This window comes from Leptopilina heterotoma, unplaced genomic scaffold, assembly GCF_015476425.1.
Source record: "Leptopilina heterotoma isolate Lh14 unplaced genomic scaffold, ASM1547642v1 Lhet_337, whole genome shotgun sequence".
Classification (NCBI taxonomy): domain Eukaryota; kingdom Metazoa; phylum Arthropoda; class Insecta; order Hymenoptera; family Figitidae; genus Leptopilina; species Leptopilina heterotoma.
Window position 1 is genome coordinate 630606 of NW_025111025.1, and position 18356 is coordinate 648961.

The 18356-nt window shown below is 22.3% G+C and overlaps 2 protein-coding genes across 2 annotated transcripts in view; both read left to right on the forward strand.

Annotated features, from left to right (window-relative positions):
* LOC122505053 (protein cortex) overlaps positions 1-11377 on the forward strand; it is a 281236-nt gene extending 269859 nt beyond the window's left edge. Inside the window, exons 2-8 of the mRNA XM_043616474.1 lie at positions 3508-3717; positions 8041-8293; positions 8523-8708; positions 9721-9880; positions 10057-10264; positions 10421-10736; positions 11072-11377. Of these exons, the coding sequence (XP_043472409.1) occupies positions 3508-3717; positions 8041-8293; positions 8523-8708; positions 9721-9880; positions 10057-10264; positions 10421-10736; positions 11072-11247 (1509 nt within the window). The 3' untranslated portion in view covers positions 11248-11377. The remainder of the gene's footprint in view (positions 1-3507; positions 3718-8040; positions 8294-8522; positions 8709-9720; positions 9881-10056; positions 10265-10420; positions 10737-11071) is intronic.
* A 3604-nt stretch (positions 11378-14981) lies between these two features.
* LOC122505051 lies at positions 14982-17173 on the forward strand. Its single transcript, XM_043616470.1, has 2 exons — positions 14982-15108; positions 15869-17173. The coding sequence occupies exon 2, from the start codon at positions 15949-15951 to the stop codon at positions 17005-17007; it is 1059 nt and encodes a 352-aa protein (XP_043472405.1). The 5' UTR covers positions 14982-15108; positions 15869-15948; the 3' UTR covers positions 17008-17173.
* The last annotated feature ends 1183 nt before the right edge of the window (positions 17174-18356 follow it).

Genomic DNA, 18356 nt, shown 5'->3' on the forward strand with positions numbered 1-18356 from the left:
ATATTTCTTGCTAAAATATCATTTAGTAAAAATATTCTTCAGATAAAATATGTTTTAGTTAAAATATTCTTTATGTAAAAAATTTTTTTAGTAAAGTATTTTTTAATAAAAATATTCAATACAGAAAGTATTTTTCTATAAAAATATTCGATACACTTTCTAATATATCAAATCTGTAAACAATATTGAAAATTATACATTACCATCATGATTTCTGCAAAATGTGGACTTACCTGAAAATAAAAAAAAAATTTTTGTCAATAATTTAAAACTAAAATTTTGTTTTTAAATTTAATAAGAAATTTAAATGTAAAAAAATTTATTTAGTAATTTTCTTACAGAATAAAATTTTCTTACAGTATAAAATTTTTTGGACAGTAAAAAACGGAATAAATTCACTCATAATTTTTTTTTTATTATAATTATTATTTAACCTTTTTCGTGACGAAAATAATGAAATTAAAATTAAAACAGCAAACAAAAAGGAAAGAGTAATATATTACTTAAATCAAATTTTGAATTATGACAGGCTGGAATGTATAACGTTGTAAGAATGACATTTAATTCTTTGCTGTGACAAAACGGGTTATATTATAACAAATGTGTGAAACGCAAAATTCTTAGTTCTTTATTATCTCCATATGTGTATTCGTCGTGACTTCTTTTCTTTCTTTATTTTTTTTTTGAAAGAAATTCAGGTTCGCGGGACATCCCGCGGAGATGGGCACGCGATGGTGTTTTAAGCGAAGCTGCTTAGTTGCTTAAACGTATACGCTTGTAATTTATGGGGTGCGAGAGAAGAGAGGCGACTATCTCCATATCGCGTGGCATTACTGTACGCCACAATTTTTCTTTTCTTACCCACCAGAATCATATATGGCACTGTCCTAGAAATTTAACATTTGCATAAAGCTCAAGTCTCTCGAAAAATAAAAGTAAAAAATAAATAAATAAACCTGAGTAAAATTTGTTCTCAAAATTTTTCCTCTTTTACGAATTATAAAATAAACTTACAATACTACAACTAATTTTCGTTCCCCTTATTACTTTAAAAAATTTGATTTTTAAAATTTAATGAAAATTCGTGAATTTTTTAAAAATTTAATTTTTCTAACAGTTTTTCTTTAAATTTAATTATTTGAACAACTCGTATACAAATCAACAAGATATTTCTAACAGCATTCTAAATTTTTTTTAAATTCAAATATTTTTCAAATTTTCAATTAGAATTCTTCAAAAATACGATTATATTTCAAAATAATTTTTAAAAGTAAACAAATAAAATAATGTATTTTCAAAAATACAATTATATTTATAGAAAATTTTTAAATATAAAAAAATAAAATTATTTAAAATATACAATTTTACAAAATTTTGAATTTGAACTGCAAGTCTTTAAAAATTCATTTATTTTTTTAGAATTTTTGAATAATATTAATCAAAAGTTTTCATTTTTATGGAAGCTAAAAATTAATAATTTTTTATATTTAAATATTCTTGTTTATTTTCTCTAAAGATTTTTAAATTCTTTGTTTATTTTCCACAAAGATTTTTTAATTATAGAATTATTTTTTCCCAGAAAAAAATTTATAGATAAAATTTAAAAATTGATCCTTTTTTCAAAGTAAATTTTAATGAAAATAAAAAAAAATTACTTATTTGCTTATAGTAAAATTAACTTTTGAAATAGAAATAAAAAAAGTTAACAGAAAAATTTTTCTTTATTTTCAGTCAATAATATTTCTTTTCAACTGTAATTTTCTGATTAAAAAAAGAAAAAAAACTGTAATTTATTTTAAAAACGAAAATAAAGCAATAAATAAAAAAAAATTGAGAAGAAGATGAATTTAAATATTCTTGGTGCAAAGTTTTGTGGTAAAGGGTTGAGTGTAAAACAAACAGGAATCTTTAAATTCACTCAGACACTATTTCAAAAACCTGCTTCGTCACCCTTGAATAAAATTCAAAATCAAAATAGTAAAAAAATTTCATCAGACTTGTAAATTAATCTCAAAATACAAGTCTTCATCTGCAAGAGAAATTCAAAGAAAGAAGCAATAATTATTTTGAAAAAATAAAAAGTTTTATTGAATTTTTTTAATACTTTTTTTTGGATAATAATAAATTTTTAAATAATTCTTTGCATTTAGGTGCAAAAAATTCTTTTTTGTTCAGAATTATTTAATTACAAATAAACGAAAATTATTACAGAAAGTTATAAATAAAATAACTTGAATAAAATAAAATAAAAAAAATTAAAGAGTAAATTAAAAAGAAAAGAAATTAATGTTTTCGATTTTTGAAAGACGTAATTAAAAGTTAAAGAAAAACACTTTTTTACTTTTTAAAAAAGTAAAAAAAGAAAATAAATTAAACAAAGAAATATCTAAAAAAGATATCTAAAAATAAAGATATTTTTGTTTTTTTAAGACTTTCGGAATGTTGAAGAAATTAATAAAAATAATATAAAAAATTCCTAAAAAGAAAATTTTCTAAATTTAAAATAAAATTAGAAAACAAAATAAAGCGAAGAAATAAAAATTTTTTTGTAAATAAATAAAAATATTCTAACACGTCTGTATTATGTATACAAAAGGGACATGTTATTAACGCGAGGTCACGCAAAAAAAAGAGAAATCAGGTCCTATATGAGGTCTCGGTCCATCCATTACTGTATTCGTGGGCCAGATGTTCGTTGGGGGTACAAGAGGGTGCATCCGAGATAAATATTACCCCTTTACTAAAGAAAAATTTCACTTCACGGGACTTGCATAATGCCGGGATCACGTATTACCCCCAAGGGGCCGGAAGTTTCCCTCTCTTCACCGGAACGCACCCCTATATATATGTATACAGAATCTCGATAAAATTTTTCGATTTTATTTCTGAAATATTTTTTCCATAAAAAGCTTATGCTTTCAATTCCCCCCTGTCTCCACCACTTTAGCAACAATTATTCCTTTACTTACATTTATTTAAAAATACAATTACAATAACTTGATGTACGAATTGAATTATTTTTAAACTTAACCGTGTGAAATTACGTTACATAAATTTTCATCCCTTGCACAATTGTGCGTACGCGTATTTCAAATAAATTATTGTATTTTATTTTAAACTTATTTTCAAAATGTTTAAATTAAATTTAAATTAAATTTAAATTAAATTTAATTAAAATATAATTAAAATTTAATTAAAATTTAATAATTTTAAATTTCTAGTTCTAATTATTTTATATTAATTAAGTTATATAATTTATGTTGTTATATATAAAAAAGTATAAATACGTTTCATTTAAAGAAAGAAAGAATAAAACGAAAATTAAAATTTTTTGCATATTTTTCTTTTTATTTAATATATTTCAAATTTTTTTTATTTACTCATTAAAAATATAAAATTATTGCTATAATTAGAATATATAAAGATTAAAAATATTAAATGAAAATGAAAAAAAACTATAATCATCAAAATTTATTTTTGACTGTAGTGGTTTATTTATTTTTTCAGGATTCCAATCCAACGGACAATTGGAATTCGCCACAAACAACAGCTGCAAATTCATATCTATGGAAAGGAAATGAATTATTCAAAAAAAATTTTTCTGGTGACAGATTTATACCGTTAAGAAAAACTGTCAACACAAATGCTTTTAATTTTAAATATCAAGGAAAACTTGTCAAGGTGGAAAATGAAAATGAACTACAAGTATTGCCCCAAGTAAGAAATTTCAAACTTAATTAATATGAACAAAAAAGAATATGAATTAATATTAATTAATATTAATTAATATTATTTCAAAAGTTATAATAATTATTATAATAGAATATTAAATATTAACTGCATAATAAATACTTTTGGGTTTTTTTTAATACAAAATATTTTCGCTGCAAGAAAAAAAATATTTGTGTAAATTCAAAAATTTTTTCATTAATTCATAAAAATATGAATTTATTGCTAATTAAAATGCCTTGCACAGTAGTTCATCTTGTACATTAAAGAATAATAAATGTATAAAATTTGAATAATCGTCAGGGAATTAGCATAATACATATTAATTTGAACGAGAGGATATCGTTTCAGTTGTTCAACGAGATTTTTCAGTTTCCTGTCGTTACAAGCCAAGTATAAAGTTTCAATTGATTTTTTTCAATATCTTTTATTTCATTTTCTTTTCATATTTTTTTTCAAATTAAAACTACTTAGTTCTTCTCTTGAAAGAATCTTGTCTCGTGTAGTAAATATTCATTTCTTTTTTCTTTCTATATTTAATATATAATAAAAATTAAAAATACATAAATGAATAACTTCATTGCAATATAATGTCATAGTGAAAAATTTATTGCTCACTATTTTTAGTGCAAATGTTGGGGGATTTATACTTAATTGCCACTGACGCGACTTTAGTTACCCACGCAATGTCACATGTCATCTATGTTGCCACTCCATAACGAAATGAAACTCCCATTATTTCCAGACAATAAATATTTTATTTTATAATTTCTTACATTTGTTTCTTTGAATTTTGTAACAATATCTAAATTTTTTTTCAATTAAACTAAAGAGTATTTTCTCATCTGTCAAACAAAAAAAATGTTATAACTTTGAGGTTGTAGTAAAAAAATATACTTGGGGAAAAAATTTTGTTAATGTAGAAAATATTAAATTTTATTACTGTAAAAAAAATTTATTATTGCGAAAGAATATTAAATTTTGCTGCTGTAAATATATTAAATTCTATAAAGATTAATATTATAATAAACATAATATTATTAAATTTTAACTATAAAAAAATAATAAATTTTGTTATAGAGAAAAATAAATTTCTATGATTGCAATAATTTTTATAATTTTTGTTACGGTAGAATATTAAATTTAATTATCGAAAAAAAATTCCCAAGAGTGATAAATGAATGAAATAAATTTCAGTGTGTTACTTGTAACGTCGTAATATATAATTAATTTTTGCAATAAAATAAAACGTGTGAGTTAAATATGTCTTGATGCGTGAAATTTTCATTTGAAAAGTAAAAAGCCAAACTAGTTAATTATTAGGGGAAATAAAATATTGATGACATGGGATTTAAAACAGGTATTATGAACAGTAGCAATTCGTGTCGTAAATGAAATGAATTCACGCCTGATAACGATGCAATATTCCTTGTGCCATACTCTCTATAATAGTCTTCAAGAATGACGCCCTCAACGCTTTTACAGTCAGAATAACTTGTACATCGTAAACATCAGTTTTACGTTCAATTTATAACGAGGCAAATATATGTATAGATATGTATATCTATGTGGGTAGAAAAAAAATACCCTCCACTATTTTTTATAGGTGAAAATTCACTTTTTTTAACACAGCAATGTTTCGATTTAATTTTTAAAGTAGAAAAATGGAAAAATTTTAAAAACAATATTTTATTGGAAAATAAAATTAAAAAATCTTTAAAAATCAAAACTTTTGCTTTTGGCTTATAAATCCGGATAATTCAGAGTTTCCACAGGTCTGAGAAAATAATGAATTCAGGGAAAAATTAGGAAAATTAGAATTGGTCAGGAAAATCAGGAAAAAGTAAGGAATTTCTATTAAAAGTACTGGAAAATATTAAATTATTATTAAAAATTTAATTATTATTAAAAATTTTATTAAAATTCAGCAAAGAAATCCAAATATTTTAAAATTTTTTGCTACAATTTATTTATTACAATTTAAGTATTATTTTCAATAGATTTTCAAATAAATTTCTTCAAAAAATTGAATTATTTTCATGAATAATGAAATTCTTTGTAACAATAATTTTTTTTTTCAAAATAATTTTCATAAAATTCTTCGTAAAAATTTAATTAATTTCAAAAATTTGTCAAAATTCAAGAATTTTTAATATTTCAATAAATTTTCACAAAAGAATTCAATTATTTAAAAAGAAATTTTAATAAAATTTGTCTCAAGAATTCAATTATTTTCAAAAGTATTATAATATTCTTCGCAAAAATCCAATTATGTTCAAAAATTTGTTAAAATTCTCGTCAAAATTACAATAATTTTTATAAGGAATAAAATTCTTCTCTAAAATTCAATTATTTTCAAAATTTTTTAATAAAATTCTTGTCAAAATTTCAATTATTTTCAAAAATTGTCCTCAATTCAATGATTTTTAATATCTAGTGTCTTAATAAAATTTTTTCATAAATAATAAAATTTTTTACAGAGATTCAACCATTTTCATAATTATTATAATAAAACTCATCGCAGAATTTCAATTTTTTTTAATTCAATTTTAATCTAATTCCTTGCAAAATGTAATTATTCTTAAAAAATAAAAACTTTATTAAAATTCGTCAAAAGAATGTAATTATTTAAAAATTTGTTGATAGAATTCTTTATGAGAACAAAATTCTCAGAAACATTCAATTATTCAATAAATTATTATTTATTTTTATATTTAAATAATTGAATTCAAAAATTATAGAAAATAATGATTGAATTGAAATGATGACAATAATTTTTAAGAAGTTGCAGTAACCGTATTCTTATAAAATAAAATAATGATTAATTATTTATTCAAAAAATAAGTTATTGATGTTTACAAATAATTTTGCAATTAAAAAAATTCGTAAATAAGTGTAATATTTAGAACACATTCACAAGAGTGAATCAGAATATTCTTTACGGTCAGGAAAGAAGTTAAAATTTTGTCTGGAAATCAGGGAAAAGTCAGGGAAAAATAAAATAAAATTTTTGTGTCAACCTTGTTATTTATATTATTTATTATTAATATTATTATTAATCTAGGAATAGTTTCAGTTTTCGTATAATTATATAAAACAATTTTAAATGCATCAAGAATTTTCATTTTTTACAAATTCACGAGAACTAGAAACGTAATAATAATTTTTTATTAAATTAAATAAAATTAAATGCAAGAGTGTCGGGAAAAAAATATTCCTCTTACATTCACAGAACGAGAGAATTTTATAGTGTCCGTTAATTATGAGGGTAATGAAAAGTTGCATCAAATCTCAACAGAACTTGACGACAAATATTTTAGAAGAAATATTAACAAGCAATGAAGACATTTATTTTACAGTGTCTTTAATGATGAGTAACAATTTTATATTAAAAAAAAAAATTTACTACCCAGTTGACAGGAATTATTTTTATACTTGATTCTTTTAAAAAATTTCAAGTAAATGTTTCAATTTAATTTGCAACGAATGTTTATATTATAAAATTTTGTGTTCTCTTCTCTCTCTCTCTCTCTCTTTCCTTCAGAAGGAAGCACAAGAAACTTCTTTCGAATTAAGAAAAATGTTAAGTATTAGTAACCATAAAAAGGTTAATTACAGATAAGAAAATAAGCACTGAATTCACTTTAAAAATGTACAAAGTTGCTGAGCGTAGATAAAAGGCTCATTTAGAGAAATAAGAAAACATGAATCTCTTTTAATTTAACTAGACGTATAATAGTGTAATTTTCCACTGAAATGGTTTTTAGTATGAAAATAATTCAAAAGCAAAAAAAAAAACTTTAAATTACTTCTTTACGTTCTTCTATCTTATCCAAAAGGAATTATTTAGATACGAAACAAAATTTTAATTATTCAGAAATATCCTTTTTTTGCTTTAATTTAATTAAATATTAAATTAAATTAAAATAATTTTTACTTAAATAAATAAAAATATCCAATTAAAGTCCTTTAAGATAAATTAAAATTAAATTTAAATATTTAATTGTCTCTATAAAAAAATAACCAAACTATTTTTTTCAAAAAGAAGAAATTCAAAATTTAAAGTTCAATTTAATATAATAACTGAAGTCAAAAAAATGAAACAGTATATTTATAATTTAATAAATTAAACAAAAATTATTGATTTAAAAAAAAAAATTAAAATAGGATAAAAATACCAAAAAATTTCAGTTGAAAAAGAAATAATAAATTCGCTTTTTCTATATTTTTATTTCTTTGCAACATTCATTTATTATTAAAATTTGGTTTTTAATTTTTTTTTTCATTCACATGATTTTATTTTCATTTCAGTTAAAATTTTTAACAACTGAATGGCGTAAACGAGTTATGAATGAAAGAATGTTGGAAATGAATTTATTTCCAGGACTTCGACAAGCACGAATATTAAAATTATGTGAAATGACGACAGAAACTAGTAATAAATCAAAATATCGAACTAAAGGATATTCTGATGATAAATTCTGGGAATGTCGACCACGTAAAAGGCCATTAATTGTTCAGTCGCAGAAAGATTATGAAAATCATGATATTCATCAAATACAACGTAAATAATTTTATTGTTCTTTAAAAAAAAAAAAAAAAATCGCGAAATTCAGAGAATGATTATCGAGTTTCTGATTCAATGGAAAAATTTTCTGTTCATAACCAGATAAAGAAAAATTTTTTTTTTGATTCTTTGAAACTGAAAATTTATCCTGTATTTCTTTGATAAGTGAAAGCATTGTTTTAATTTTAATATTTTTTTTTATTTTTATTATTTTTTTTTCTAATAGAAATATTTAGATTTCCATTTCAAATACGTGGAAAATATTTGGTTGATTGGAGTATAAAAAATGAAATTGTCATGGCAATTGATGAAGGAACTGGAGTTTTTAATGCTGATTCTCCATCTTCATTGTCTTATCTCAGTTATCTTGGGAGTGAGGATGATATTACCGTTGTTAAATGGAATAATAGTGGTGGGTATAAATATTTTGATAAATATTTCGATAAACAAAAATTTTAAGGAAGATTTCACTCACATTTGGCCAAAGATTGGAAAAAAATTTAGTCAAAATTTTCACAAAGAATTTAACAAAGATTTTAACAAAGATTTCCAAAAAAATTATACTAAATATTTTAAGAAAGATTTAGCCAAAGTTTTAACGAATATTCCACTAAAGATATTACAAAATATTTAACAAAGACTGAGAAAAATATTGACCAAGATTAAAAAAGTATTTTGCTAAAAATTTAGGCAAAAATTTTAACAATGATTTTAATAAAGATTTAGACAAAAATTTAACACAGAATTCAACAAAAACGTCAACAGAGATTTTACCGAAGATGTTAATAAAAATTTGAAATATAATTTAACAAAAATTTTGTCAAAGATTGTGATGGAAATTAAATTAAATATTTTAAGAAAAATTCTGCTAAAAATTTTGCAACAAAATTTTAGCCAAAAATTCCAAAAAGACTTTAACAAAATTCAAAAATATTTTAACAATGATTTTGTTGAAAAAAAACAACAAGGATTCATTAACGTAGATATTAATGAAGAAGATGGTTAAAAAAGATTTATTAAAAATTTAATAAAGATGGTAATAAATCATTTTACAAAAATTTTAACGAAGACTTTTATCACAATTCTGCGAAATTTTTGCAAAACATTTAGTAAAAAAAAGTGACAAGTGATTCTATGAAAATTTTATCAAAAATTGTTGCAAAAATTCTGCTAAATGTTCTTGAGTAAAATTTAGCCAAATATTTAACGAAGATTCTGCTACAGATTTTTGCAAAAATTTAACAAAGACTGTCAAAAATTTTGACTAACATGAAAAGAAAGATTTTGACAATGATTTTAACAGATTTTGAAAAAAATTTTGACAAAGTTTGTTGCAAAAAATTGCTATAAATTTTTACTACATATATTTTATCGAAACAAAAAAAGAAAATTTTCCAATTTAAAAAAAAAATTTCTTTTCACAGGAACAAGATTTGCAATCGGACGAGTAGACTCAACAGTTTCGGTGAAATGTGAACAGGTTGAAGAAGATGTACTTTGGTATCGTCAATGTCCCTGTGATAAAATTCCCGAATGTGAAATTGTCATTGTCTGTTGGTCAAGTACAGATAAATTTATCGTCTCGTAAGTCTCTCTCTCTCTCCTTATTTTTGTTGTTTTCTTTCCATTCCATTTTTTTAGATTTTTTTTTTAGTTTTTTAATTTTTCTTTAATTAATTAATTTTAATAATAAATTGTTAATTTTTTTCAAAATATCAATATAAAAATTATAATTAAGTTCTTTTATTGTTTAAATATAGAGCATGTTCCAATGGAAGATTAAATAATATAGTCGCCAATACTGGCAAAGTACAAAACACTGAATTCTGCGATGCTGGAATAATTTACATCGCACTATCGCCTAATGATAAATTTTTAGCAGTTTCATTTCATGATAAATCGGTCAAAATTATTTCCTGGCCCGATTTTCAACCTTACATGAATGTTCACTATTACAAACGAATAAAGGTTAATATTTTACTAGTACATTGTTTTGTTTTTTTTTGGTCTTAATTATTTAAAAAAAAATTTTTTTTTTCTAATTTTTAAATTTTTTTCTACTTTTTTCTAGTTTAGAAAAAATCCAAATTCGTAAATTTTTAAAAATCCTAATTTTTTCCTAAGGCTATTGCTTGGCATCCGTGGAATAATCACATTCTTTGCATTGGCGGTGGACATCACGATGGCTCTTTAACTGTTTGGAATATTAATACCCAAAAACCATTACAATATCGTACAATCGATTTTATGGGCGCTGTGGAAAATTTAACTTTTAATAAATTAACTGGCGAGTTAATTGTGCATTGGATTTGCTTAGAGCACAATAGACGAGAAGTAAAAATTGTTGTTCTTGCAAGTTTAGATAGAATTGTTGATTTTATTCCCATTTACAAAGATAAAATTTTAAACTTCACATGGAATCCAGATCATACGAAAATTGGTGAGAAAAAGAAAATTTTTATTATTTATTCACTTTTTCTATTTTTTTTTCATTTTTTACTTATTATTTGTTTCGTAATACCAATGAATTCTTTGTTTTATCATTTATTACTTTTTATTTCATTTTATTTAGTAAAAACTTTTAAAAAATGGTGGTTTAATTTCTCCACTTGAGAACGTCCAGGTCATCACTAGATGGCGTAGAATCTAGTTTTTATTGAGTGCCATCTAGCGGTGACCTTGACGTTCTCAGGTGGAGAGTATCGTCTCCATATTGAATCTCAATTTAAATTAAATTTAACAAAAATTAATCTAGAATATTATTTTTTTTCACAGCTTTGTCGTACAATAACACATTATCGATTTGGAATATTTTCGGTCAAGAAGATCATTTAATAAAAAAGAGGAAAAAAGAAATACATATTCCAACATTTATACACACATTTCCCAATGAATCATATTCGAGTTTAAGTACTGTCTCTAAAGGATTACAGGATTACAATATACGATGAAAAAAAAGCTCAATGGCTGGTCCATGAAAAAGGAGAAAATTTCATCGAACAAAAAAAAAACCAAAAAGAAAAGTTTTTAAATGTATTTTTAAATTTTATTTTTATGTTAATAAACACGATTTTCGAATAATTGTTTGTTTTACATACACCATACAGATTATAAAGGTATTTTCAAGAATAAAATCTCGCGCAGGTTTAGAAATGAAATTGTAGCTTATCTGAAAGTTTGCTCATTTGTCTTTGTTTCAAAAAAAGAAGGAAAAAAAAGAAACACAAGAGTAAAGTATAGGATAGAAAGTTTAACGAAATCTTGTTGCATGTACAGTTAAGCTGCTTAACAAATACAGCAACTTTACTAAAAGAGATCTTTGAAAACATCGCAATCCAAATACTATATACCTATATATACGAATACAAGGAAATACATTCCATGATTTCTGAACGTACAACGTAATCCACGTGTCGGAAATTTACGAGCAAAACAGCAAAATAGTCTGGTAACACAAGTTAACTGTAAACCTTATCACTACTAAACAGAGCTTACACATTTCTATAAAGTTAAAATTGCCGCAAAACCCCACAGAAGCATCTCTATAAATTTTTTTAAACGAAACAAAAAAGCCATAAAAAAAAGAATATAAAGAAAAAAAGCTTAGATAATTAACTTCAATTAATTAAATTTCATATAAAATTATCATTAAATTCGAAATTGTAAAATAAAAACAAAAAAAGAATTCTTAATCGTGATGATATAATTAAAAGAATTGTAAATATATGACCAATATTGTAATTTAATTCTTTAACTCTCATAATCATGGCTTAATTACGAAAATACATTTACTTCTTATCGAAAGTAATATAAAAAAGAAAAAAATTGAAAAGTACCAACTTCAGTATAGATTAAATATATATGTATATCAAATCAGGTATTAATAGCGCAGTAGAAAATAATTTTTAGATAAAGAAAAATGTTTCCCGCGGTTGCTTCATATGCAACAGTTGATAAGAATTGAAGAACGAGAAAGAAAAAAAAAATTGAACACGATAAAGGGACAATTTAAATTGTATTCAATTATTTAAATTGCATCATTTTGATCACACGCTGGGAAAATTTAGTCCCTTTTAACAGTCAACTAAAGAAAATAAGACATATAAATAGTTGGAACAGTAGCCATTGCTCACTATCTTGCGACATTCATCATGAAGACATATACACCACTCGACTTTCACATTTTGCGAATTAACGAGGATGTCCTGTCATCGTTAGAACAAAAAAAAAAAAAAGAGAATTAAAAAAATTAGAAAACAAAATTAAACAACGAATACAATTTTGAAATTTTTAAATCGTATACAAAATAGAAAATTCGCAGAAGAATTAAAAAAAAGAGTAAAAAAAAATCTATAGAATATTTACAAATAAATTCTAATAAATATTATTATAATAAGTTTATTCTCAATTTTTTTTTAAATTCAATTATTTTCCAAATTTGCAATTAGAATTCTTCAAAAATTACGATTATATTTCAAAATAATTTTTAAAAGTAAACAAATAAAATTCATTAAAATATTAAATTTATTTCAATGAAATTTGACAAAATTTTCAATTGTTTCAATTTTTAAAAATTATTTTCGAAAATACAATTATTTTTAAAAAATTGTACCTCAAAAAAACCAAGAAACAATTTTACGGGATTTTTTAATTAAATTATTCAAAACTTCAAAAATTAAAAACTTATTTTTATTCATTTTTTGTCAGGAATTAAAATATGACATTTTAAAAAAATTTTTTAAACTGAAAAATCTTTTGAAATTGAATTATATTTCTAAAAATTGCAAATTGTAATTCTTCCAAAATTCAATTATTTTTTTTAGGATTTTTAAATTAAATTATTCAAAACTTTAAGAATTTTTAAAGAATAATGATGTAGTTAATAATTTTTGAAAATAAAACTTTAAACATTTTTATATATTTGCTTCCCTTAAATTTTCAAGAAATTTAAATTAAAAATTTAATTAATTCCTAAAATTTCTGTCATAACGCTTTAAATATTCAATTATTTTCAAAAATTTCAACTGAATTTTTTTTTAAATTAACTGCTAACAGAATTCAATGACGAGAATTTAATTATTTAAATAGAATAATTTTTGTAAATTTATAAAATAATGTATTTTTAAAAATCCAATTATATTTATATAGATAATTTGTAAAGATGAAAAAATATAATTCTTTATAATATAAAATTTTAATAAAACAGCACGTGAGTTAATAATAACTTTACGAAAGAATTCAATCATTTTTTCAAAATTTTTGATAAAATTTAATTATTAGAATTTAATTATATTCAATATATTTTTAATTAAAGGCCCTGGTAGAATTTAATTATTTTCAAAAATAAAAAATTTTAGTACAATTTTTCGCACGAATTCAACTGATTTTTATAAACAATAAAATTCTTCGAGAGAATTAAAATTCTTTTTAATACAATTTTAATTAAATTTCTCGAAACAATTCTATTATTTTCAAAAATTTTAATAAAATTTGTCACACGAATTAAACTATTTTCATAGCGAATAAAATTCTTCACTGAAAATCAAATTATTTCCATTACAATTTTAATAAAATTCCTCGCAAAAATTAAATCATTTTAAATTCAAAACTATAAGAGTTACAAAAATTAAAAATTTGTTTTAACAAAAATTTTATTTTTTAAAATTAAAAAAAATCACTTTTTAATATACAAAATGATGGAAAAGAAAATAGTTTCTAAATTTGTTTTGTTAAATTCATAATTTACAATTTAAAACACTTGAATTTTCCTCGTTTTTCAAAATAAAAAATTCAACTTTACTACCTTGTATCATAAATGGACTATGTGTGAAATTAATTTACATTCTTTGAATTACTAATTAATAAAAACTGGTTGCCTAATGGATTTCAATAAGTATATAATATATAAAATAAATTATAAACTAAGGTATTTTTCATACAAGTTATTGCTTTTGTTTTTTTCAAAGTAATAATAACTTTAAGAAAAATTCGTTAAAAAAATTTGGTTGCAAAAATATGTTTATAAATTAAAAATTATAACACGTTATAAAGTGGAAATTAATAGGTAGACTGAAAATTGTTTCTAGATGAAGATTAATGACGTTCTGGCACAACTTGATTGAAATAATTCTAAGAGAGTTGAGCATTACTTTAAGAAAATATAAACCTGGAGTAATTACTTTAAAGTAAAGCATTTAACTATACATTTATAATCTAGAACAGAAAACCTTTTTATCCTTTTGTTAGAAATTGACATTATTAGAAAATTATCAATCATTTCATTTGAATGTGATTATATTTAATTGAACACATAATCAATTCTAATTGTGGGTAAAGAATTAAAAAATAATTGTAAATCAATGACAAAAAATAATAAAATGATTAATAAAAATTAGAACTAAAAATAATCAAACTGAAATTTAATTAAATTGACGATTGGAAAAATTTCCATTTTCTAATGAAATTTGTTAGTTTTTTTTTAATAATTTCAAGAACAGTAACAAAAAATCAACCAAATAATAATAAAAAAAAATGTAAGAAAGTTTTTACAGTTCACTCTCGAATAAAAAATAATAGATTAAAATAGCAGGTGTTTTTTATATTTTAAAAAAAATCATGTTCACTTAATAAAAAAAATAGAATAAACTGAATAAAAAATAATAGATTAAAATAGCAGGTGTTCTTTATATTTTAAAAAAAATCATGTTCACTTTTACATTTTAGATAACTTTTCACCATTGCAAGTGTAGATTCTATTTGGAATTTTCGTCAGAAATTACGCTTTAGTATAAAAATTTCTACCCACTGAAAAGGTAAGATTTTCTTAAACTATTTCTAAAAAATTAAATTAAAGGAGATAAAATTTCTAAGAGACATTTTGAACCCGTTTTTTTTAATTATTAATTGTTTAAATTTTTTTGTTACTCAATGTTAACAATTTACAATATTTTTGGAAAAAATGTTTATTTTCTTATTTTCCATTGCACATGTTCGAAATTAAATTAAATTAAATTAGTATAGTATATGACCACCATACAAATAATAATGCATAGTGCAATTCTTTTAAATTGTTGCAAACAATGTTCATAAACAAATAGATAATTTTTGTCCTTTAAAAAAAATTTTTTTTCATGAAGACAAATTTATTTTTATTTACGTAATCTATGTCTATTTTGGAAAATAATGATTTTAATGTTATTAATTATATTGCTATTGACAATTATATGAACAATAATCAAGTTTCTTTTGCATTTGTAAACATTTTCGACAATTTTTAATCTTAAAATGTTTATATCATATGTTTGCAAAAACTAAGAATTTCATAACATAAACAATTACATTTGTTGTAAACAAATTATTATTTGTTTATAACAATTTTTTATTTTCTTCTTAAACAAATAAATGACTTATTTATGCAAAAGGAAAAATTGTTTTTGCTCTGAGGAATATTATAAAGAACAAGTGTGAAAAGAATTTAAGCAATTTTGACAAAAAAAAAGCGGCCATATTTGATTTGACATTTTGAATGTTTTTAACAAAATTTTGATTATTTTTTTTCAAATGTTTTGATAGATTCTCTCGTTTGAGGATTCAGCTGAAAAGAATAATTTTACAAAATTATATTGAAAAATTGAAAGAATTCTTCGATCACCATGAATACTATTATTGCCTTTGGAAGAATTATCGGAATTTCAATATTGGTGTCAACATTGCCATTATTAGATGCAATAAGGATGTCAGCAGAAGAGCGAGAATCTGAGTTTGGAAAATTGGAAGAAATAAGAAAAATTGTGACAGATTTGCATTTTCCTTTAGATGGAAATGAAGCAAGACCCATTTTAAGTGAATATATTTTAAGCATCGAGGAAATGGAGCCATTTACTGAGTATTTACATAATACAGGAAATCCACCCGAATGGAGCATTGCTAGAAAACTTAAAAATTACGAAAATTACAAGTTTTTGAAATATGATGCTCATCTTCAATCACTACCTTTCAGTGTATCATCAGCAAATGAAATTATTATGGAACTTGAATCAAATGTCTTTGAAAATTCACCTAGAATTCCGAACGATATAGCATACGATATTTATATGGAAAAAAATCTTTATGAACTACTTACATTTGAAGATTATTATGCAATAATGGTTTATCTACAAGACGAATCGCAAATTAATTTTGAAAATCTAGCAGCTTTGAGAATGAAAAGAGCATTGTACAGTTTGGCTATTCGACAGTATAATCCTAATTTTATACCGAGTTATATTTTGAATTTGGAGCCTTGTTTTTTTAAAGAAAAAAGAACAGAAAGGTTTGCTTATAGCATTCACGTTGGATATAAATTTGAAAAGTCAACTTTTAGCATTTGCAACAGCAAATTTAAAGAATCATACTCATATTCTTCTGAATATAAAATTGACAAATCGTTCTTCTGGATGCACTACGGAGCAATAATTACGGATCCTGCGGTAGTAGTAAGTTTGGAAGAGATACTGGATAATTATAATGGACATCTGTATGTATTACTTCCTGAAGTAAAACTTCAAGTTATGGATTATTCAAAATATTGGATTAATAAATACGGCAAAATTGTAAATGTAAAAGTAATAACAGAAAACATTGTGGACAGATCTAGTTGGCTAACTGCAGTGGCAAATCAAATTGAGGAATACAAAGAGATAGAAAGGGCACACTTTGTCAACGAAGACTAGCGTCGTAACATCCTTTTAAAGAAATTGCTTCAAGATTTTTAATTAAAAATGCATAATGAATTCTGTGAAAATTTTTCTCATTTATACTTTATTCGAAATTTATTTTCTGTATCAGTTATACTTTATAGGCAGTAGTGAAATAAAAAAATTTATTTTGTTTCTTACTTGTGATATGCCTTTATATTTTGCAAACCCAATAAAATAAAAACATGAAAAAATTTGCATAAATGTTTTCTATAATTTACATTTTTTTATGTATATTATTTTTTTGTAAAAATTATTTTCTGTATCAGATGTATAATATCAATAGTAAAATAGAAATAATAAAAGAAAATTTATACTGTGTTTTTTATCTTTAAATATAAAAAAACTAGAAAATTTATTATAACGATAAGTATTCAACCTTGTAAAGAAACATTTCCAGTTATCTTTTAAATACTAAAAAAATTTCACGAATGTAGAAAATATTTTTTTTTTTAATACGATTTCTATAAAAATTGAAAGATTATTTTTCATATAAATTTAAAAATATTGCGCAAATATAAAATTTTGAAGAATTAAAATTTCTTTGTACTTATTTTGTTCTGTAATTTTACAAAGATAATATAGGTAATTTATAATCAGTGCTAACTGGATATTTCTTGCTTTTCCATAAACTATTTATTTGAAAAAGATTCGAAATTCATAAAAGGATAGACTTTTTAATTTTATACTTTATTTTAAAATATGGAAATATAATAGTAATAAATCAATTGATAATAAATAATAACAAATTTTATACAAAAATTATTAATCTTATTATTTAAGGAAATTTTTTATTTTAATTATAACTTTAATTTAATTTTAATTTTAACATTTCTATTATGATAATAACCTTTGTTGCAATTTATTTGCAAAACTTGATTAATGCTTTCAAAAAGCTCTTCTTTAATAAAAAAAAGCTCCAAATTGATGAAAAAAAGCCCAAATTTGATAGTCGCCTCCAAGGTCTTCAAGATACAAATTTTTTCTGAATTGGAAATAAATTCTAAAAAAACTTTTGAGTACCTCCGTGTTTCGGAAAAAGATCTTCTTTAATAAAAAAGCTCCAATTTGATGATAAAAGCCCAAATTTGATATATGGACTCCAAAAATTGTGAATTAATAATTTTACTATTTAATAATTTTCACTACTGATTTACAAAAACCATTCTGCATATTGAATATTCATCAAATTGAAAGTTATCCAAAAAAATTAAACAATCATGTCTCATTTCATGTTTTGCAATTATTATTATTTTTTCAGATCAATCGACTGAGAAAAAGTAATAAATTTACGTAAATTAATTTGTATACATAACTAATTATAC